This window comes from Amphibalanus amphitrite, unplaced genomic scaffold (assembly GCF_019059575.1).
Source record: "Amphibalanus amphitrite isolate SeventyFive unplaced genomic scaffold, NRLGWU_Aamphi_draft 000007F_arrow, whole genome shotgun sequence".
Taxonomy (NCBI): Eukaryota; Metazoa; Arthropoda; class Thecostraca; order Balanomorpha; family Balanidae; genus Amphibalanus; species Amphibalanus amphitrite.
Genome location: NW_024881503.1, coordinates 2,460,001 through 2,483,805, shown reverse-complemented (window position 1 = coordinate 2,483,805; position 23,805 = coordinate 2,460,001). Strand labels below are relative to the sequence as shown.

The following is a 23,805-nucleotide window of genomic DNA, read 5'->3' as shown; positions in this document are numbered from 1 at the left end:
TTTCGCTCGTTCAGTACGTGCGGTAGTTTTTCATTAAAATCGGCTTGTCAATGCTGCAGTGCAACACTTTGTAAGTTGCCGTCAGTCTAGCCGCGAATTCTAGAGCTACTGCTAAACTACGTGTAGGATGCGCGACGCGGGGACGAAACGCATTGCTGTGATCGTGCCAAGTCAATTGCGGCTTTGAGACCATTCAGCGTGTATCGATCTTTTGTCATATGTGCCGACTCGCCATTATTTATAACATGGTTTTTTTTGGAGCCCCGTCTTCAACATGTTGTGTGTCTATCCCCAAAGCATTCCAGTTGCCTTCAGTGTGAAAGGAACCGAGTTGGTTCATTATGTGATTGTCTGATTATGGTTGTCTGACGTTGTGTGCCTGTGTGCTCGACAGGTACCTCGGGCGGTACTCCCCGCGGGTACTCCGAGACGGACTCGGGCCTGGGCCGAGACACGCCGACACGGCGCGGAGTGTCGCCGGGAGGTGAGTGAAGAGTGCAGACATAGGATGTTGGTAGAGACACTGGTCCTTAGTGTTGGGTGGGGCAGACACTGAATTTGTGTTCGATTTCGGAACAGACTGGCTACTGGCTTATGCTTGTGTCGGGACGGGCACTACGGCCTGGTCCTAGCCAATGCAGATATTGGTATATCCACCTGCCTTTCGTCTCCACATATCACCACCTGTCAACCGACCCGTGTTTCCCGACCGTCTCCTTGTCTCCGCGCATGATGGTGTGACGTCTCCGCTCGTGTCCAGTATCTGTCTCCTGTCTCTATGTGTCTACTAGTCTCTTGTATCGTTTGTCTCTACTTCATATCTTCGTCAGTCAACTGACCCATATTTCCTCCTCCAGCGTACGTCAAAATGATATGTCCGTCTGTCAATTGTTTTCACATATCCCCTTCAATTGACCCCGCGTCTCCCGTCCGTCCCCTGTGTGTCTGCAGCGTATGGCGGTATGACATCTCCGTCTGGTCCAGGCTCGCTGCCGCCCGGACTGGTGTCTCGCAGAAGAAACTACGGAGACGACGGAGCCAGCGACACCTCATCCATGGCTAGCTACGACTATAACGGTGAGTGTGACCGCAGTAAGGCGACAGAGCGGCTAATCGGGCTGGGATGGTCGAGTAGTTTGAGGGCGTTAGAGGGTCAGCGACTCAGCAAGTCTGGCTAGGATGCTCGAGATAGTTTGGGGCATTGGTTAGACTGGTAGGAATGGAGGTGTGGGAGGCTGGTATGTTCGAGCGCTGAGTCGTATGTCGAAGCTTCAAGCGTGTGGGCACATTTCCTGCAGACGTATGAGCGAGTGGTAGATGCTGGTACTTACATAATTTTTCTAAAGGGGGTGGGAGTTGTCATGAGATGTACACCGTAGCACTGCTTTACCCATCACCTTCGCTTATTTCGGTCGTTTACATTCTTTAAAATGTATCCGCCCTTCATAGACCGATCACTGGGACTGATCACTGTCATGCGCCCTCCATCAGCGACTGACCGCCCCCCCCCCCCCCGTCCACCAGGTCCCCGCCTGTTCAAACAAGCGTCAGCCAAGTCGAACCGCTCGATCCTGCTGAACGCCGTCGAGTACTGCGTTTTCCCGGGAGCGGTGAACCGGGAGGCCAAACAGCGCGTGCTCGAGGAGATTGCCCGTGTGGAGGCGCGTCACTTCCTGATTCTGTTCAGGGACGCCCGCTGTCAGTTCCGCGCGCTCTACTGGTAGGTGTGACGACCGCGCGGCCGCCAAGGGTTGCTGGAAGAGGATTTGGTGTAGTTAACTTGGTTTTAGCTGCTAGAGTAAGCTTCGAACTTCCATCCGATATTGCTGGAGCTTCATTTGTTTTTCGAGTGCTAGGGGTCATAGGGGTACTGAGTCTCTGGTGGGAATATTAAAAATGGATTGACATTCCATCATTCTATCAAGTATTAGCAGAACAAGCCTGCTATTTAGCTACTCTTCGACGAGATTATGCCCAGTGTTTTATGACGGACTGGCCGAAAGAGCTCCGTTTTGTCTGTTACGTGTAAGATCATTGTACTCGCTAGTGCCCCGGTATGACGACTCGCGCTCTTTTACAGCTACGAGCCAGAGACTGAGGAAGTGTTCAAACTGTACGGCACCGGACCCAAGATGGCCACCGACAAAATGTTCGACAAGTTCTTCAAGTAAGTGTAGGAATTATCGATCGAAGTTACTGGCGTCGGGGTGAATAGCTTTCGTAGCAGGGTTATAATGGGCACTGACTTTGGTCACTGACATTGCCAATGAGCTGCTTCAGACATTGTTTATTTTTAATTGTTAATATGCTGAGTGTGCCTCAGTGTTGGCCAGTAGCCAGCGTCTTCTCATTGAGCTGTTTGTCGTGTACTTTCGCCTCTCGGCGCTAACACCGTACCTTTCTCCTTGCCGCAGATACAACTCTGGCGGCAAGAGTTTCACGCAGATCCACACCAAGCACCTGTCGGTGACCATTGACGCGTTCACCATCCACGACGCCCTGTGGCAGGGCAAGCGGCCCAGCCTGCCCAGCAAAAAGGACATGACTCTGGTGACGTAACGCGGCGGGACAGAGCAGAGAGAGAGGGCCGGAGCGGGCGGTCCGCCTCACATTCCTCTCGCTCGCGGCCGGCACCCCTCTCCCCCTCATGGGTGCTGAACGGCCGATAGAGGCGCGCGGAAACACAGAGACAGAGAGAGGGAAGGATGCATAGACGACCGGTGGCGAATGTGATAGACAGCGAGCGGGCGCCGGCCACTAATACTCGTGCTGCCATCTATCGGCGCGGCGAGAAGCTCTAGTTGCGGGCGGCGGCGCCGCTTTTACTGTGGGATCGGCGGCGCACCTGTGGTAGGCGCGCGGCTCGTGCCAGGACTAATCGTGATAAAAACTGCTGCTTGCTCGTGTGATGCATCGCGCGCGTGAGCCTGTATGTGTGTCTGAGCACGTGACTTGTGAGCAGGTGTGTGCTGCTAGCGGCAGAATTATGAGAAACGCATAAGAACTAATTTGCGAACGCCGGGTCTTGTACATAAAGGCTTGACTAATGTCTTCTTATGCATTCTTTTTTATTGCGTTTTGTTTCGTACATTAGCTGTTTTATCGTCATTTATTCCAAAGCTGCGAAGGCTTACTGTAAAATATTAACGTGGAAGTGCAGGTGTCAACTAAATGTTGCTTTCCCAATCCCTAATAAATGACTGACTGAATCGTGCCGCGTCTGTGGACAGTGGAATGATCGGCTGAGGTCGAGGGGAAAATCGTCAATCTCATGGAGAAGACTCATGGAAAATAAGCTGTCGATGAACTTTATCAAAATCAGAATTTTAATGAGAACTGCTTTCAGACGCAGGCCAACATCTCTCGTTGCTTGGGTGCAACGTCGTTTTGTTTTTTTATCACAAAACGATCCATGATTATATTGGATTATATAAGCGTTAGGGGGTTTGAAAAGAAAAAATATGGCTAATTTTATTGCTTCTTTTCGTTACCTGTGTCATTGCTAGTTGTGTTACTCCGCAAATGTTGTATTGCGTGTAGTCTTGGAGCTTATTGCATTGCATTCCTCTTCGCTCTTTGGTGTATCGCTCTAGCTGTCTATCAGTCCTCAACCAGACTCGACCCTTCAAACACATCACCAGTCGATAAAAGTCTGACAGTTTCTATTTGACATATAATTACGTACATATATTGTTGCACATTATTCCCCGTGAGCGGCCTGCGGCGGTACAAAGTGCGTCACTCCGCCGTGCCAGCCCCAGGGGATGGTTCGGCCCCCTCCTCGCCGCTCTGAGCAGGCCGGGACGGGCGGGCGGGACGGATTGGATGGCCACACACTGACACCGAGCTATACGGAGCATATAGCGCGGTCAGCAGGCCACGGACGCTGCGCCCCACAATCCGACATTGTTTGCAAACTAAAACGTCACGCGACGCAAGCGAAACAAAACGAATGGCAAAATGGCGACAGCGGCGACGCGAGCGTCGCTTCCCGCACCGGTTTGATGACCCCCCCCCCCCCCCCCGACCCTAACCGCCCCGGGAGGGAAGAAACTCTGGAATGACTTCACTCGTTTACACCAGGTAGGTCCTACTCCTGGCCACGGCTCGCTGGGTCGGCTCCCTGAACGGCGAGCTGTCTGGACTGGTTGGGTACCGACTGAGAGAGCGCAGCAATGCGTGCCGCTGTTTTAGTGTGTCAGCGAGATGTCGCACGCGCTCCTGACGCCGCTGCGCCTCCTCTGCCTGCGCCTGTTCGATTTTCGCCTCGACGATCTGCCGCTGTCGGCGCAGTCGCTCGATTTTGTGCTCGAGGCTCTCTCTGCCGGCGGTGACGGCCGATCGGACGGGACTGCAGGCGGCTGGGGATTCCCCGCCCCACCCGGAACAGCTCAGGGAGGAGCGCGGTCGGACCACGTCCGCCGGCTGCCGGGACTGGGGCGAGCGGAGCCGACTGGCCGGGCTGCCGGCGAGCGCCTTCCTCCGCAGCGGCTCACTGGACGGACAGAAGGAGCGAGGGAGCAGACCGCCGCGTACTGGCCGTCTCAGCGGCGCGGCAGAGCCCTCTGGCGGCCACTCGCTGCCACAGATGGCGCTCGCGTCGGACACGGTCGGCGGAGGGCTGCAGTCGGGCTCTGAGCGGCGCCGGACGCCACGCCGCCGGTCTCGCACGCTGCGCCGTCTCTCCTGGTGGTGCCGCCGGCCGCGCGAGGAGCGTTTGGCCGGAGATCGGCGCGCTCCCTCCTCTGTCGAATCGTCCTCATCCTCGTCATCAGTGGCGTCCTCACTGTAGGTATCCGGCGGGGGCTCGTCCTCAGAGGAGCGATGCCACGAACCGAGCGAGTCGTACGTACTGTCCGGTCGACGCTCAGCGGCGAGGGTGCCCCCGCTCGACACTTCACTCACATACGAGCTGCGACCGCTCGAGTACGATCGCTGGAAGTCAGCACGCCGTGAGCTGCTTGTATCCATTGAACAGTCGAGTCCTGATGTGTCGGAGGCTGAGGGAGGGCAGCGGCTGCCTCCTGCCGCCAGCCACGGGTTGGTTTTTATCTTGGGTCTCTCTCGCGGTGAGTAGCAGAGGTCTCCCATCTCGGCCAGATTGGCGTACTCGGTACGGGCGCTGATGACCGGTGGACTGGCAGGCGGGTGAGTTGTTAGAGGACTGCACACAGCTCCACGAGGCTCCCCGTGAGGCCTCAGTCGAGGGCTGCCCGCCGCTCCGGATGGAGCTGCTAGGAGACTATGAGGTCCTCCACTCGCGCTGACCGTTGTCAGGCCACTGCCGACGCCTCGGCTGGATATAGATCCACCGGAGGACGGTCGAGGTGTGCGAGGACTGTCCGCACCAGCTCGCGCCAGATGAGGACTACCAGAGGACAGGCGACTCTCGGCTGAGTCCTCAGGGAGGTTCCTCAGAGGACGAAAATCACGGTTCTGCAGGAGGAAGTATTTCCCAGACGAAGGCGTCGCCGGTGTGAGGGGAGTCGCCGGTGTCAGCGGCGTAGCAGAGTCCTCCCCAGTGAAGTATGCCGACTCGGGACTCGAGAAGGACGGTAGAGAGTCGGGAGTGAGCGCCCCTCGTCCCAGCGCCCCACCGCTCACCACTAACACAGGTCCGGTGACGGGGCAGTCGGACCGTCCGGGCCGCCGCCGGCCGCGGCCCAGCCGCGCCTCCACCCAGTTTCTGATCCGCGTGGTGAACTTGGGACTCATGTTGGTCCCGTTCATGATCCGACTGGCCGGCGCTGGGTGGAGACGGTAGGTGACGCTGGTGGCGTCTCAGAAGCTGGTGCAGTCAGTCAGCTGCGACCCGCCTGTGGAAGAGAGGGAAATGAGCGTCAAAAATGTGGGAGTGAATGCTGTGGTATCGGCTTGGATGGTGGATACCGCATCTGCCACGGGAATATTTCACACGGAAGTGGAAAGGCATTCAAACATCTGGGAATGAATTGGATGTGGTTTTGCGGGATTCAGTGGGATTGAAAGACGCCTACTTTCGACAGTCCCCTGAGACGTAAATGCAGGGATTGTAGCGGTAACCAAAGATGAACATCACTACACAGCAATCACCAACGTTCCTTGGCACTGCAACCGATAAGGTTCCAACATACACAATGCTCAGGTCAGGACCACAAACAAGATCACGTGATCGAAATCATCTAACATCAACACACGGTCAGCCTTTTAAACCAGTTATGGGGAACCAGCCCAACCCTTTCCCATAACCATCCAGCACACAATGCACGCCATAACTCCGCTCTTGTTTACCAGAGAGCAACTTTTGTCGGACAGCAGCATATCGCGTGACTGGCCCGGTCCCAGCCGAGCCGAGCACGGCCAAAATCGGTCCGCCCGCGCCGCCCGATTGGTGCCGCCCGCGACTGTCTGCTGACAATGCGGAGTGATGACGCTCGGTTCCGGCGATAGTGTCGTATGGGGCAGTGGATGGGACAGGCGGTGGCCATTGAGGAACTGGGGGCGTCATGACTGGTCGAGGGCGGCGGCGTGTCGGCGTGTGCCGTGTGGTGACGGGAGGGCGATAGATCACGCTATGCCGAACGTAGTCTGTCGGTCTGAGGATCGGTCTGAGAATCAATCGGTCTGATATCGGTGACGAGAAACGGGGCATCCATGTGGCATAAATGCCGATGATTGTTGCTCTACAGTTAGGGACTGTCGTGGTCCCCGCTTCGGCTCCCTCTTAGCATTGCTCAGTCAAATGATAATATAAATACCTAAATTGTCCCGTTTAATCCTCGTAAGCCAAGACAACGTTCCAATGCACTGGACAATGTTCCTCCGAGAGTTTCTTTGCACTGGACACCGCGGTGGCTGCAGAAGTTTTTGTTCAATTGCATGATGCAAAACTTATTTGTCCGCATTTAGGAGAAAATATATTATTTTTGGTCCGGTTAAATGTTAACACTAGAATGCCCTTTATACACACAGAAAAATATTAACACCGTTAGCGGTGTAATTGCACAGTACATATCTGAGCACTTGAGGAAAGTTAATTTAGTCCCTTCCCCGCTTAAATTACTCGCGCTTCTAAATGAACACCAGGAAGAAGGTAATAGAACACTGTTAGGAGGGTTGGGTGTTTTGCTACATGTAGTAAAACACCCAACCCTCCTAACAGTGTTCTATTACCTTCTTCCTGTTGTTCATTTAGAAGCGTGAGTAATTTAATTTTTTTAAGTAATTTTTTTGCTACATGTAGTAAAACACCCAACCCTCCTAACAGTGTTCTATTACCTTCTTCCTGGTGTTCATTTAGAAGCGCGAGTAATTTAAGCGGGGAAGGGACTAAATTAACTTTCCTCAAGTGCTCAGATATGTACTGTGCAATTACACCGCTAACGGTGTCAATATTTTCTGTGTGTATCGTCGCTGCGGTGCGAGTCTAAACCACTTCGCAGACACATTCATCAGCCGTGCGCGATTCCCTATTCTGCAGTATTCGCACGTACAGGTGCGAAGGTCAGACGCAGCAGGGGTGTCGGCGGGGAGCAAATCCACCGAACACATCCATTTTATTCTCCTGGAAACCGAGCAAGGTCACCGCCGGTGTAAAAAGCACCGCGGCGCCTCCAAACTAGGTCAGAGGTGTATCAAGTTTGACCGTCCCGCCCGGACCCGGTGCACAGAGCATCCCTGCAAGACATGGCTCACCTCTGATCGGTGCTGAAGGTCTCGTTATTCGTGCTCGTTTGCAGGTTCTGATATGTCCGGTGTAGGGGAGAGGGTCTGGGAGACAGAGGGGAAGAGTCTGAGAGACAGAGGGAGGGGAGGAAGTCAGAGAGGGTCCCGGAGTGTCAAGGTGGTTTGGGTAGGTCAGACTCGTAAAACCAGCAGCGCTGCAAACAGTAGGGGTTGGGATTAGGTAATTAACGGTCGTTAGTTACCTTGTTTATCTCCCCTTGCTCTCCCTCTTCCTCGCTAATTTATCATATCTGCTTCACTTCTGCAGCCTTGCTCTGGCCTCCGCTGATGTATTTATTTGGCAGCCTGTACGACGGGCCAACTGGCCAGCATAAAAGTCACCGTCATCTAACCTAACCCGTGGAGCAATGCTTGTCTATCACAGCCCCAACTCCCATCCCTCTCCCTCCACTCTACCGTGCTCCTCCTCCACTCTACCCTGCTCTGATAAATCTCTGCTCGGAGCTGCGTAGTCTCATAAATTGCGGCTCAGTGGCCTCTCAGAGCTGATATATTTCATGCTTTCCCGGCGCCGTACCCACAACGTTCACCGGTCTCCCGGAAAAAGGCCAAGCTCATGGGATAGACCCCAGCCGTGCCTGAACCATAGAGATCGGATGAAAGAAAAGTGGATAATAATTTGTCAAGGACCGTTTTTCGCTTTGCTTTGTAGAAAGATGAAGCGCGTTGCGATAGGCGTTATCACAAGTGTATTCGCGGCCATTGGGGCGACATAAGAAAAGAAGATACCAACTGGCCCCAAGAACTTTAAATTATCAGTTAGCATGCATTTTTTCCTTGATGTGTAGAAAATTTACCATTATTTGTTACAGAAAATTGCATTTAAAATCTTCCATTTATGCTTTTTTCATCGTTTGCACAATATGTTCTTTTACTAAGCTAGAAACACTAATTAGAAATAGTTCCCGCATCATCAAGAACAATAGGGAAGGCTTGAAGTGAATAAAATAATTTAAACGGTTTTGTAATCTATGTGAAGGCACTTCTAAAATTGCCTGTAGAAATATTGAAGGCAAAAGTTCAACTTTTTCACAAGACGGATGTCTATAAACCTATTTAACTTGTGACAACTCAGCCGGTATTTCGTCGCCTACAGCCCAGCTTTCCCTAGTGACCGATAGAGGCGCTGCTATCGATGTCCGCCCGTGCCGCCTAACGGGTTTAGATCTCTCGGGTGCCGATAGTTCACTGACGTCGGAACTTTTAAGTCTCATGGCATGCAACAAAAGTCGCCCAACAGCGCTCGCAATTGACGAGCGCCGAGCGCGTGCAAACAAAAGCAATAGGCATAGGTATCATATTTTCATGGAAGCATAAAGCAACTGATTAAAAAGATAGCTTTCAGACTTCAATAAGAATCATTCAAAAGGCATTCTCAAATCTCAAGGTTAAAGTATTCACAAAAGTCGGCGTCTATTTCTTGTTAATTCTATAGGTATTAAGCAATCAAACATCAATGCAATCAATTAAATGTCAACAATCAGTAAGCATCAACCACGTCAATTAGAACTCCACCTGCATTTATACCATACTCGATTTTTAAAACGCGTAGTGCTCGGTTCTGGGTCGCCGGGCAGTATCGGGAAGTTTGTTGTTATTCCGTTCACGAATGAATTTTCAGCGTATGTAGGATGCCGAACAGTGATGGCTTAGACCTGATATTGCAGGATGTCATATTGCAGAATGCCTTATTGCAGGTGATACCTGATTTATAGGCGGGATACGGCACCGTTCGGCGTCACCTCGGCCTCCGGGATGCGCTGTGATAAATTGAAATTCGTGCGACATACCACAATATTATGCAAATAAGACTGCGATGGGCGCATCTCATCAGATCTTATTGAAGAGTCGCAAAAGGTCGCACTAAAAGTCAGATGGTGCTTCATCAATCACGGTGTCAGCATCATTTTAATTCACGTCGAGGAAAATACGATAGAAAATATAAGACGTGCACGTTCGAGGAACTGAGAGATCCAAGATGCGAGGCACCAAGAATTAAAATGCAAGACAATATCTTAATGGATTGCATTATGGTCAAATCCTATGAAGTGGTGAGTCAGCTTTCTTCACGAGCCATGCTAAAATTACTTTCCGCTCTTCAGTAATTCCTAGTAGAGCCGTCAGTAGACTGGCAGCTTCCGACGTGTTGTCGCCGGCAATCTGAAAGTGTCAGCTCAATTCTCATCAACACCCCTCCCCGTTCGCTCGCCCTCCCCTCAATCTCTCCCCCCTCCTCCCCGGGCGCTCGCCCAGGACCCAGAAACGCAACGCAGCAGGCTGGGTGAGCGCCACACAGGTCTGGAAACTAATTGCGCCAAATTCGTCGCAATCAGCGAGGCGAAGCGTGTCCCGCCTGTCGATACAGCGAGACGACCCGACTCTAAAGAAATGCCGCAGCTAAATTGGAGAAATGGAGCGACTGCCGGCATACAAATGGTGACAAGGAAATACTACACACACGACGAGCCGTCACGCAGATCTATCTTATTGACTGTAACATTATTTCAGATCTGAAACGCTGAGCAAAAAGAAACATTCAGGGTGAGGTTTGGCTCATCAAGCTTAGCTTTGTCAAATGGGGTCAAAGGGCACTTGTCCGATCAGGTAGGTACGGCGCTGGCATAAGAACAAAACCTATAAAAGCCAATTATATTGATATTTGCTTGTTATAAACGCAGCTAAGTACTGACGTGCGTTAGCACCTCAGGTTCATGTCTGAGGTAGCCTGCCTCCATTTATGGCTGTGACGCCCGCTACATACCCTAGCGATGACAGCCGGTTTCTAACGAATAACCGCTGATGTCATGTCATTAGCAACCAGCATCGCTATGGGTCACCCTCATCACCGACTGAAATCCAGAGACCCTGCATCACTCCTAGCGACTGTCACATCACCATTGTGTGGCTATCCTACTCATCAAACTAACCACAGTTCCCATCTCTCCCCTCCAGGGCTGCTCGTCTCCCCAAACGACCCCGTCCCTGACCCGAGAACAATACCCTCGTGACCAAACTCGCAACCTCACGAGCTCCAATTCATGGTTCAGCCTCCGTGAAACTCGCCGTAACACAGCAGCCATTAAGAAGAAGTTTATTCTCGTGAGTACCATGACCATTGGGGGAGTGGACGTCTAAATCTGACGGGTTTGGCTCAGCAGGTGGGGGCGGACAGTGCAGTTTGGTCTAATGACATCATCTGTGCTGCATGATGTCATCGCCAATGTCGTGGGTCGTGACATGCATTGCGGTTTAAAGGCCGGAGATTGTAATCTCAGCGCTACTTGCAGTTCAAGGTTTTGATGTTGCAGCGAATGAACAATAGCTCCAATACGCGATTGGTAAACTTGAGACTTGTCAAAGATTTTGGTCGGTCGTAAAAGGAAGACCAAGTTCCAAGAATAATGAGCATATAGGTAGAATGTAATTTTTACTCGAGCTGGGCGCACCGTCTCATATTTCGGAACGAATAGAATGTTGAGCTGAGTACTATCACTGCTAGTAACAAAATAGTAAGGTAGCTGGCAGTCAGGCACCAGATGGTCCTCCCTCTGCCCTGCTCAGTGCCCTGCCTAAGACGATCACGTGACCGTTTCCGCTGTCCAGCCGTCACGTCACGACCGTCACGTGGCTGATGTGACGCGCCGCGCGTGCCTGGACGGCCGGACCGTGACGGCTGCCAGACGCACCGTCACACAGAGGACACCAGAACGCCAGACATACGCCGCCACGTCATAAAGGCATGTATAAACCGTCACGGTGTGTGAACACCAGATGCGTCGTTAGTTATTATAACAACAGCTTATTACATAGCTATAAACGGACATGTTATATTCCCCGTCGAAAACTAAACGTAATATTCTTTCAAAAGATTTGCTCATATGTTCCGCGAAATCACTAAAATAAAAAGGCGATAAACATAAACTTGTCACGCCATCGTGTCTTAGTCATTGTGCATATTTAAAGCTCCAAATCGTTCCACTGACAGCACCTTGAAGGTTGTCTTGGACCCAGCCAAGGACTTAACCTTGTATCACGTGAACCCACTAACCGACATGTGAATAATAATTCAATGAATTGCATCCACTCGCACTCGAGTGACTATTCTGGCAAGCTCCTACTGATAAAGCATCACCAAATAAAGTACTACTGGAGTCTATGCTAGCCTCTCTGGTTTCTTCAGTCCCCTCCCCCTCCCCCCTCCAGATCCGGCCCGATGCAGTCTGTCAGTGACGCCGTCAAATCCACGCGCCTCCCCCCCCGCCCCCCCCCCCCCCCTCCGGTACTGGCCTGCGCTTGACACGTGCCCCCCCCCCCCTCACCTGTCGCAGGTGAGAAGGGCACGCTTTGAGCACACGGCCTGGGAGGGGGAGGGGAGACGCCAGCGGGCGATGCGATGAGCACGAGGTCCATGTATACGGGTGAGACTGCGCTGGCCAAGGTCACTTTGACCGATCGTGAGGCTCAGGCGACGGTGACCGGGGACGCTTTGTGATGGTCACGGTCCCAGGGGTAGGGGAGGGGATGACAGGGGGTGACGGTCGTCCTTTCACGCCGTCACGGTCCCCAGTGACGACTCCGTGACTCGGTGCTCACTGACCGTGACTCGGTGTTCGTGAGTCGTGACTCGAGGGTCCGTGAGGCAGGCAGCGGACAATGGGGATGACGTCAGGTCACCCGTAGACGAAAATTAACGCCAGGACATCCGGGGACAATTCAGCATAGAACTGTGATGCAACTCAACTCGGCAAAGCGTTAGTGCGTCACATGCGGGTGGGCGATCACCTAGGAAGCACGATCAAAACAAAATTAAAGACGTTTCGTGAATTACATCTGTCCATGACTTTCATTATTAAAAGATGCCAGGTTGAATAAATACAGCTATGTCAACTTGTAAAAAAGTATCACTTCTTCATTTGTTTTGTCGGCATGCGCTCTATGAAGTAATCACGAGTTAATGAAAGCACGGGACACGCAAATGCCAAATATTTGGTACAAACTCGCCTATTAGCGTCATTAGAAAGTAAACGCTCTCTAACGGTAGTTGACGAAACCCAGAGCAGCTCCTAGCCTAGCCACTGGCCGGCCGACCTTCGCTATAACACGCAAGAAATAGCTCGGAAATCGGGCTAGGCCGCAGTGCTGCTCACGCAAGTGGCCGATTGGTAATGGCGAGTGGCCAGCGCTTGGTAAAACAGTTGTGGGCGAGCAGTGGGCGGACTGCACTGGTTCAATGCAAGCGCAGGTAATACCTGCAGTGCATCCGCTCCTCAACCGGTGCTCGTGGGCTGAGCAGATAAGCCCTCAGCTCAAGCCGCCAATGCGGTGAAAGAGAGAGAGAGAGAGAGAGAGAGAGAGAGAGAGAGAGAGAGAGAGAGAGAGAGAGAGAGAGAGAGAGAGAGAGAGAGAGAGAGAGAGAGAGAGAGAGAGAGAGAGAGCGAGAGAGAGAGGGAGAGAGAGAGAGGGGAGAGAGATAGGGAGAGAGATAGGGGAAGGGAGAGAGAGGGAGAGAGAGAGAAGGAGAGGGATGGGGAGAGAGGGAAAGAGAAACAGGGAGAGAGAGAGAGAGAGAGGGAGAGAGGGAGAGAGATGGAGTGAGAGGGAGAGAAAAAAGAGACAGAGAGAGGATCGTACCTGCCTAAAAATGCATCAACCTCTCTCCTACGCCAAAGATAACGTGAGATGCACGCGGGCGAGTTAGCCTTGCATCTTTTCTTTCTGCTTTCATTTTTGTGTCGGGTAAAATGAATGACGCTTTCTGCCATCACATCCATCCTTGTGTCAGATAGAGGTTGTTGGCGTCACAACGTTTCATCCCCGTTCTTTCCAACGCCTCTACGTCACAATGAAAGACGTCAGAGAACAGGAACTTTTCTCAGTCATCTTCTTACGTCACTGCAGAAAGGGGTGAACTCAGAGACCCTCTGTTACAGCGCCAATTTTCATGACGTAGTCGAATGGCAATGGGCGATATGCCAGCAGCCACTGCATCCCAGGAGGAATGACGGCGGTTTTCTGCTAGACTATATCTTTCAGGTGATCTGATTGATTGGTAATATCTTTTAACCATGTACGAAATCCGTAATACGAAACTCGAATACCAAATACGGCTGTAAATGGCATTGTTCATGCCTTATACGGGCAAGCATCATCGATTGAAAGTGACTACGTCGAATGCGTCGCTTGTTGATCAATTTTTACGCAAACTCGCTACCGGACAGAAATAAATCGTCGCCATTTATCGGAAGACAGCAAAAGCTAGTAATATACAGCTTTAATCGAATACAAAATCACACTACAATCACCATCATGACCGAATGAGTTCATGATAAGCGACAACATCTTTCCACGACATTCTATAACGAGCCCATTCTGCACCACAAAGTGAAACAAAAGCCCGACGGCGGGTGATGAGTGTTCGATTTGACCGTCCCGTTTGTTACGAACTACTCCGGGTCTCTCGTAAATCTCTCGGGACGGCTACTTGTCGGACATAAATCCCTTTACGGCGCTCGTAGCGACCGATGATGTCATTTAAATACAATCCAGCCGAGTGGCAGCGCCCATGGCTCCGAATCAGGGTAGGCGATGGCGCTCCGAAGCATTTCCATTTCCATTTTGATGGTTTTGTTGAATCCAGTAGCGAGCCGCGGTGAGTAAGGCATGGATCGTGTGATTTTGGTTTGGATAAATTTTTATTAGTGGGTCGGTAGATATTGAAAAGAAGGTTAGAATAAAACATTGAAATTCGAAAATGATCAAAAACGAGAAACAAAAAGTGTCAATTAATGTGGGCATAAACAACTACCTGGCTGCGTGTGCTGTCGGTAATAGATAAAAACCGATGACCAATGAAGGCTGCAGGACATGACTTTCAACAACAATTGTCGTTTTTTATCAGAAATAATCTCTGGGGATGCGTCCGTCTTATGCCGCTGGGTAACGCAACTGCTAAATACCACCGATATTGATATGTGATGTATCCCCCACTAACTAATGTAATCGGCGTGCTCTGTAGTTACTGGGACGATGATAAGCCCCTTTACTGCTCGGGGCGCCCACCCCATGGGCTACCGGAACGATCGGCTTTCCAGCGCCTGGGGCGACTGCTCTGTGGGCCGGAAGGCAGCGGGCAGTGGCGGCGACAGCTCGCGACAAATTGTCCAATTATCGGCTCCCAGCCCTGCCAAATGCCACTGCCGGCGTCAGCATTGCCGACGGGGGCCGTGGGCCGGCGCCCGTCAGCAACGTGCAGGGAGCCCAGTGCACCTCAGTGCTGACAGTTGAAAAACACGCAGGTAGTTATTAATCTTGTATAAATCTGACCATACATTAACCCGCGCCGGGCCGGGGGGGTGTTTGAACACCCCCCCTGCGGTTTTTCGCAGATATCTCAAAAACGGCGGCGCGGAGCGCCGCCGTTTTTGGCACACCTGTTCGTGCATCTTTTCCGCACATGTTGTGAAAATTTCAGACCCAGGTCACCTTAGGTCAGGTCACCAGGTCACGCTAAGTGACCTCACCTCAGAAAAAATAAGAATGCTCGTCATAGCTACACCGATTGATCGATTGCCTTGAAACTTTCAGAGATTGATTAGAGCAACAATATCTATAAAATGTATATCTCGGAATTTTGATATCGGTGACCTAAGGTCAGGTCAATTTTGCGACCTCTCCATTATAAGTCAATGGGAGAAAATTGAAAAGCGTCTGTTTTGCACGAACGTTATTCTAGACACTCTCAAACATCGAGATGTAGGTAAAATGGACACACTGAACCGGAAAATGGCAACTGTGACCCCTCGTTATGTCCCCGAGGTCATCTCAGGTCACGAACAGAATCTAAAAGTTTTTCGCTAATAACTTCTGATCGAGACGTGCTAGAGCGCTAAAAACGCCTTAGATGTGTTCGGCTCGACGTTGCGGATCGACTGATATGCAACATGACCTTTTTCGGTCAGGTCATGACCTTGACCTGAGGTCAAATTTTCAAGTTGACCTTTCAAGGTCAAATTATAGTTCATTCGACGCGTCTCGACGAGAGGAACACGATGGTGGCAAAAGTAATGTCATGACTCTTTTGAGTCAAAAGTTATTGCCGAAAAAACGTTTTTCGTAAAAACGGCTATTTTGGGAGTTTTTGCCCCCTGGAGGCTAAACCGTTGACCTGAGGTCAAATCTGAGAGCATTACTCAGAAAGGTCTGTAAAAGGGCTATCGAATGCGCTTTTCCGCGGCGCTGTAGCTCTATCGGTTCCCGAGATAGCCGTTGGCAGTTTCCAAAATGTTGAAATTGTAGACATTTGACCTTTGGTGACCTCTGGTGACCTGACCTTTGACCTGACCCAAAAAATGACCGAAGTGTTTTCGTCCTTATTTTGGACGTTCTTTCGATTGCCGCTTACCGCGTGTCGCTACGTGGCCCAGGAGCCGAGTTAGAAGGGGGGGGGGGGTGTTCAGACACCCCCCCGGCCCGGCGCGGAATCTCAGAGCACCGGCCCGGCGCGGGTTAACCCTCGCATGTGTAGGGGGGGGGGTCGGATGGACCCCCCCCATGGTTTTTCGCGAATAACTCGCGTAAAAAGCGGCCGATCGCGACGAAACTTTCAGTACCCTCGCATTGATCAATTTTACACCTACCCTGAAAATTTCATGACCCTGACCCAAATGACCTTTGACCTGTGACCTCTTTTCCGAGACCATGTTTGGCCGGAATCGCGATTTCGCGTATGTCGGCTCGCACTAGCCGCGTGTTTGCAAGCTTTTCGTGGTTTCAAACGTTCAAACATGTGATTTGATGTTACTCCCGTGTGTGTCAAGGTCACCTGAAGGTCAGGTCAGGTCATTGACCTTTGGTGACCTCGGGTGACCTCGGGTCACTTTTTCGAGTTTTACATGTTTCTAGGCTAGTTTTTGGAGCTGAATTCGAATTTAGCAACCATTTGAACATTTACGAAGTAGTTTTGGTGCCTTCGTAACATGTTACGAAGCTGTCCGAGGCGGTTGACACGTACTACGAATACCCGTCACGACGCCTACTGGTTGACCTGACCTGACCTGACCCGACCTGGTCTAAATGCGTCAAGACATCATCTGTGATCAAAACTAACACGATATTCGTGATCAGCACCCCGAAAAACCCCTTAGCAGCCACACTTTACGACTTTCTAACAGGTCCCGATTTTCCCGACTTTGGGTCATTGACCTGACCTGGAAGGTCAACCAATGACCTAGGACCTTAAAATTGGGTATCATCGGCTTCCTCTCGTCACGGGCAACACGCTCGTTTTTTCCGCGAAGCTCTAGCTCGATCAGGGGCCAAACGGCAAGGGGGGGGGGTCCAACCGACCCCCCCCCCCCTACACATTAGAAGCTGGCAAACGCCGCACACATGCGAGGGTTAATCTGAAATCAGACTGTGGAGGCCATCCATTTAGCTATTGCGGTCTGAGCACGCAACTCTTCATCTACTCTCAGAATCATCTTCATGCTTGCGTAAATTCAAGCACGCACAGAGGTAGACACCTATATAGGGCCTTGGGCAGACACAAATGTGCCAATGTTTTAACGCACGTCAAACTGATCGAGCTCCAATGCTGCCCAATTTGAACCGATGATCCTTCGTTGGCCGGTCGGATTATTTATGCAATTTCTCATTCGTCATGGTGAGGGAATCTTGCTGATGAGCCCTCAGAAGCTGTCTGGAACGATGCAGAGTTGGCTGCGGCGCCTTAGCTGGTGATCGGTATCACGCCATCGCTGGGATGTTAAGGGGCTGAGCAGATTGCGATTGGATGGTAAGGGGTGAATACGCAAGGATATTGTTACCAATGTACGTACGGTTCTCCAGGGTATTAGTCGTTGGTCGCTCGGCGAGCGGGAGGGCAACCAGTTCCGCCCCTGTATCGCGTGACCCCTTGCTCCGCCCAGTTACGCACGAGCGTTCTCCACGCCGCGTAGTAGCGTGGGGAGGGGAGGGTTAGAATGGTGGCATGTGTAGAGGCTAGAACCGGTTTCCACCGCCATGCCACCGCCCAGCGACATGGAGCGGGGTCAGTGACCAGGGCGCAGGGAAAGGTCCGAGGTCAGCTTTAACGTAGAGCTTTGTGTCTCCCTCCCCTCCGTGTGTAACGACCGCACGACAGCGGCCGGCCGCCGATCAGGCTTGACATGTCAAGGTCACCCGCAGTCAACGGGCTCAGAGGGTTGGTCGAGTGCGAGTTCGTGGCTGAAGACAGTCTCGACCATGTGCTATGGTGCCGATACACTAGCGTGGGTAATAACTAATAAGTTTGTGTTCAGTGCATATGACTGCTGGGGCGTGTCCTCTTGATATGATGCTTTGTAACGTGTATGAAACGCTTAAAACCTCGCTGGCAGTGGCCGAGAGGAGAGGGGGAGGCGGTTGCCGCCTCCACATGTTTATTTTTGTTGATAGCTGCGAGAGCTGAAATTTGGCAAGCCTGACCTTTGATTCAAGCTGAATTTTTATGACAGCAGCTGTATTTTCACCCTCGCCCATATTGGTGCTTTGCCAGCCTCTATCGTAAAGAGGGGGAGGAGGGTCCGTTGGACCCCTTTGCCGTTCAGCCCCTAATCGAGCTAGAGCTTCGCGGAAAAAGAGCGTGTTGCCCGTGACGAGAGGAGGCCGATGATACCCAATTTTAACCCTCGCCGGCACAGGGGGGTTGATGCAACCCCCCCCGTAAGGTTTTTCGCGAATAACTCGCGTAAAAAGCGGCCGATCGCGACGAAACTTTCAGTACCCTCGCATTGATCAATTTTACACCTACCCTGAAATTTTTTTGACCCTGACCCAAATGACCTTTGACCTGTGACCTCTTTTCAGAGACCATGTTTGGCCGGAATCGCGATTCGGCGTATGTCTGCTCGCATTAGCCGCGCGTTTGCAAGCTTTTCGTGGTTTCAAACGTTCAAACATGTGATTTGATGTTGCTCCCATACATTAGGGTGGGTTTCAAGGTCAGCTGAAGGTCAGGTCAGGTCATTGACCTTTGGTGACCTCGGGTGACCTCGGTTCACTTTTTCGAGTTTTACATGCTTCTAGGCTAGTTTTTGGAGCTGAATTCGAATTTAGCAACCATTTGCACATTTACAAAGTAGTTTTGGTGCCTTCGTAACATGTTACGAAGCTGTCAGAGGCGGTTGACACGTATTACGAATACCCGTCACAACCCCTACCGGTTGACCTGACCTGACCTGACCCGACCTGGTCTAAATGCTTAAAGACATCATTTCTGATCATAACTAATACGATATTCGTGATCAGCACCCCGGAAAACCACATAGCAGCCACACTTTACGACTTTCTAACAGGTCCCGATTTTCCCGGTTTTTGGGTCATTGACCTGACCTGGAAGGTCACCCGATGACCTAGGACCTTAAAATTGGGTATCATCGGCTTCCTCTCGTGACGGGCAACACGCTCGTTTTTTCCCGCGAAGCTCTAGCTCGATCAGGGGCCAAACGCGAGGGGGGTCGTACCAACCCCCCTTGTGCCGTCGAAGGACGCAAAATGGCCTGTGCCGGCGAGGGTTAAGGTCCTAGGTCCATTGGTTGACAGGTCAATATCACTCAAAAGTCGGGGAATCGGGACCTGTTAGAGCTTCGTAAAGTGAAGCTGTTATGGGGTTTTGCGGGGTGCTGATCACGAAATTCAAGTTAGTTTTGATCACAGATGATGTTTTCGTGCATTTAGGCCAGGTCAGGTCAGGTCAGGTCAGGTCACATGTTACGAGTGAACCAAAACTACTTCTTAAATGTTCAAACGGTTTCTAAATGCGGAATCAACTCCAAAATCTACCCTAGAAACATGTAGAACTCGAAAGAGTGAACAAAGGTCATCAAAGGTCAGTGACCTGACTGATCTTCACGTGACTTTGATACCCACTAGAATCCATGCAATCAACATCCTTTCACATGTTTGATCGCTTAAAGCCACAAAAAGACAATAAAACGCGTTCTACTCGAAATACGCCAAAACGCGATTCCGGCCAAACATGGTCTCGGAAAACAGGTCACAAGTCAAAGGTCTTTTGAGTCAGGGTCATGCAAATGATAGGGTAGGCGTAATATTGAACAACTCGAGGGTACTGGAAGTTTCGCCGCGATCAGCCGCTGTTTGCGCGAGTTATTTGCGAAAAACTGAGGGTAGGAGGTCTGTTCGACACCCTCGGCAAGTGCGAAGGTTAAGGTCAGGCCGTTGACCAATGGCGTCAAAAGTGAACCTCTGTAAGGCCCCAAAATGTCGCGACGTCGCAGCACCCTTCGTGCCAGGGGACTTTTCAACGGGGAATGAAGCTTATATGATCACTATCTCCCAGAGGCCTCACAACTTGTATGTAGCTATCTCGTATTTTTCTTAAGAGTCACCTGAAGTCAGGTTGGTCACGCAACCTCACGATTATCAATCAATTGGGAAATATGAAAACTGTTATTTTGGCGCCGGGATCCATCTAAAGCTGTCTCAAGCGCATGAATTCGCGATTTTATACAATTTTTGCAAGCCCCAGCGGCCAGCATTCACTTTTCCATTCTTAAAGTTAGGCGACTTCATTTATGACGTCACTAAGGTCACAAGAGATTTCACCAAAAAGTCCCGATCAAATTGAGCTAGCGAGTCGGGAAGCCACCAGTGGACTTGTAAGGACCTACCGCATCGAAGAAGCGATATGACTTCCTTGAGTCAGCCTCGTGGCCTGAGTGGCTCTGCCCTGACATGACCTGAGGTAAACACCTTAAATTGACCTCAACAAAAACAAAGCGTAAACTATTCGACGCGTTTAACCATGCAAAACTCTTGGCTCTGTAACCACTTAAGGTGAAGTTGTTTACCTAAAAACGATCACGCGACTTGGAGCACTTATACTGACCTGAGACCTCAGAGTTTATCGGTGGACCTGAGATATTCAACTCGGGTACCAGTTGCTGCATCTCATACGACGCACGCGCTCAGTTTTATCCGCAAGGCGCTAGCTCAATTAGGGGCAAAAAGACGGAGAGGGGTCGTAATCGCCCCCCCCCCCTCGGCCGGGGTATAGGCAGAAAACCCAAAATTCCGTTGAATGTTAAGCACTGAAGTGATATATTATGATGCGAGAAGGTATAGGTAAAAACAAGTATGCACACGAGCGGATGTGAATTAAACTGTGTTTGAGGTATGCCTTTTTTATTATACATTCGATTTGCTTTAGTTAGGGGAAGGTGGGGTAAGACGGACCAGCTAAGGTTTGAGGCCGCATATCTTGCTACACTGCTCTCGTAATTCATATTATTTATAGTCTTCGGAGTGCTCAATCCTTCCTCTGTTGATATGTGTAAAGACTAAATTTCAAATTAAAGACATCTAGGTGGTGGATGCTCTTAAAGAGGGACATGTTAAAAACTCAGACAAGAAAAAACGTGGGGTAAGACGGACCACCCAGCAGTGCCTGCTATCCGTTCATGTGTGTTACACTTCTGCTCTGTACTCTTGTAAGAAAAAGTAACCAGGATGGTAAAATAACAAAATGAGCCTTTATTCTTTACTCATGTGTGATGGAAGTGCAGCTAAAAGCTGGAACATGTGTGTTGATTGTCGTTTGGCATGAATGCATGCTAACTGAGCACTTGCATGCATGGCTCACATGCAACAAAGACTCCTTCCTGAAAAATTAGCTTACTTAAACTTGTGTCAATGCTTTGGAAAAGAACTTTCCATATGCAGGGTACAATGGACCACCACAGGGTAAGATGGACCACAGTGGTCCGTCTTGCCCCAAATCTAAATTCTGTCATTATCATGACGTATATGTCAAATAGCCCAACATTGCAAAACCTTGCCTTTCCCAAAGTGTGAATATAACTAAGTTTATAACTTTGTTCTTCACAGTTAAGTGCAAAATAGAAACTAATCATGCAAGAAAGGCGCCGTAATTGAATCGCCCGTAGACCTCTTATATTAGATCGGTTTGACGAAAAACAACATTTTTCTCAATAACTCAAAAGCTATGCATCCTAGCAGCATGAGCTCAAGGTGGCCATTGTTACGAAGGAAAACAAACATAGTGAGTGCATTAAGCAGTAGATACCAGCAGCGGTTCAGCCGGGAGGGCTGGTGGTCCGTTTTGCCCCGCTGGGCCGTCTTACCCCACCTTCCCCTATTGGTAAGAACAGATACAACCAAGAACAGCGCCCCTGAAGAAAAGGTGGCGCACCGGACGGGTGCGATTTTAAGGTCCAAGGTCAGTCGGGGACCTCTAAGTTCGGATCAAGCGCTGCATGTTAGGGTTAAAACTTAATAAAAAAAAAATGGGAGCAAACAAGCATCCCGATTTTGGCAGCATCGTCATGCTTTGTCACGGCACTCATCCACTCCCTCGGCCGAAATATTAGTTCCTTTTTGTATGAGTTCTGGCATAATCCCGCACATTATGCTGCATGTTGTTTGCCATGAAAAAAGCATGTTCAGCTACGTTCTACGCAGTACGCACTAACCTAACCAGCATCCCATCATCCACCACTAGCCACCATCCCGTTCTGTGATCCGTTCCACCCCACACGAATCAGCCGAGATACTAGTCAGTCGGGCTAGCGCTATCCTCCCCTCCCTTCCTGACTGCACAGCGCTAAAACCCAGAGCCGAGACTTTCCGAGCGCGACCTCTGACCCCACGCCGTCCGAAGGGTCGGCCGATGCCTAAGGGCGCGCCGCGCGCCGGCCACCCGGATAGCCTCTGCCGAGTCTCTCTTCCATACACCGTTTACTACGCGCTCGATTCATTCATGATTCTGTGTTTCCGCGTCCCTCTCGCTAGGTGGCACCATGGATGTCATAGGCGATCCCAGGAAGATTGCGGCCAGAATACCCTAAACGGCAGAAAATGAGGTTTTTGGTGGATATCTCGGAAAGTATTTGGCATACATCGATGAAATTTCACAGTCTCGTGGTAAATGTGCATACACATAATCCGGGTCGATACTTATGCATTTAAACATTATATAGGACCAGATATGTCCGAAAAAGCAAAACCAACAAGACTTTTACTGGAGAGCCGTACCTGACTAAAGAACTAAAGGTAGACTAGCGTTACTCAAGTTATCACCTGAATATTATCTGGAACGCTGCTCAAACGCCTTTCATAGTTCCGGTTTTCCTTGATAAGTGATTAATAATCTACTAGAAAGAGCACGATGATAAGATCGTATCTGCTCTTCTTGTTTATCCGCTCCTCATTGAGTTTTTACCGATTTTTTGCCTTAAAGATCATCAATACGCATCGAACAACTGTCAGAAATCAAAAAGACCAATTTTCATTGCATGTCTATGCCAAAATGAAATATATCTTTTATTAGTGCTCTGCAGCCTCCTAACTCCCAGTCGAGGAGCACTTAAATACTAAATATCTCATACCATTTCATTCACCAAACTGAGAGCTAACAAACCACTCTGATCAAATTGTTCCTGACAAAGGTTCAGCAGTTACGTGAGCATAAATTTTCAGACTGTCGGCTAGTGACAACTCGTGTGCATTTGGCACCACGAGTCAGCCAAATTAATTAAGTCGTAATAGAGACGGTGCTTAACTATGTGGTGATAGCCACAGTAAAAGATTCAGTAGCAATTTCATTTTCATTTCATAATTATATTGGCCCCTTAGCAAGTTTTTATGTCTACAATCAATTCAAAAGAAGAGATAGGAGCACCAGCAGCATGCGGCTGATCTTTATTGTCACTCTTATCACGAGTTGTTGCAATAAACAATTAAAATAAACAGCAGTGGCCATTTAACTTCCCTCAAATTTCAAGATCGATGAAACGGTAAGCTAAGTTTCGTGTTTCAATTAAAAGTGTTCAGGCCTATTTTTATGAAATGTATGTGTATGCGCCTAAGAAAACTAAGGACTCCCAGTACGATTTCGTTTAAATTCACCTTGCTGCCTGCAGAAGTAATGAACACGCTCGGAATAAACGTCCTGCATTGGGGATGATGGGACATGCCTTGGAAGTTATCTCCATCAGGAGCATCCTGAATGTCCAGAATAAATCGCCTCTACGGTAGACGCCGCATAAGCCCAGCCCATAC

At 50.3% G+C, this 23,805-nt stretch overlaps 2 protein-coding genes across 44 annotated transcripts in view; one reads left to right on the top strand and one right to left on the bottom strand.

Annotated features, from left to right (window-relative positions):
* LOC122378025 (patronin-like) overlaps positions 1-3,213 on the top strand; it is a 32,368-nt gene extending 29,155 nt beyond the window's left edge. For 26 of the 43 annotated variants that reach the window (XM_043359015.1, XM_043359033.1, XM_043358981.1 and 23 more), the window contains 5 exons: positions 395-484; positions 952-1,077; positions 1,525-1,720; positions 2,081-2,167; positions 2,415-3,213. In XM_043359015.1, coding sequence (XP_043214950.1) covers positions 395-484; positions 952-1,077; positions 1,525-1,720; positions 2,081-2,167; positions 2,415-2,559 — 644 coding nt within the window. In that variant the 3' untranslated portion in view covers positions 2,560-3,213. The remainder of the gene's footprint in view (positions 1-394; positions 485-951; positions 1,078-1,524; positions 1,721-2,080; positions 2,168-2,414) is intronic. The other 17 variants (XM_043359007.1, XM_043358826.1, XM_043358879.1 and 14 more) reach the window with 1 other exon arrangement.
* A 432-nt stretch (positions 3,214-3,645) lies between these two features.
* The window catches only part of LOC122378567 (serine/arginine repetitive matrix protein 2-like), a 51,087-nt gene continuing 30,927 nt past the window's right edge, over positions 3,646-23,805 (bottom strand). Inside the window, exon 3 of the mRNA XM_043359789.1 lies at positions 3,646-5,816. Coding sequence (XP_043215724.1) covers positions 4,075-5,730 — 1,656 coding nt within the window. The 5' untranslated portion in view covers positions 5,731-5,816 and the 3' untranslated portion in view covers positions 3,646-4,074. The remainder of the gene's footprint in view (positions 5,817-23,805) is intronic.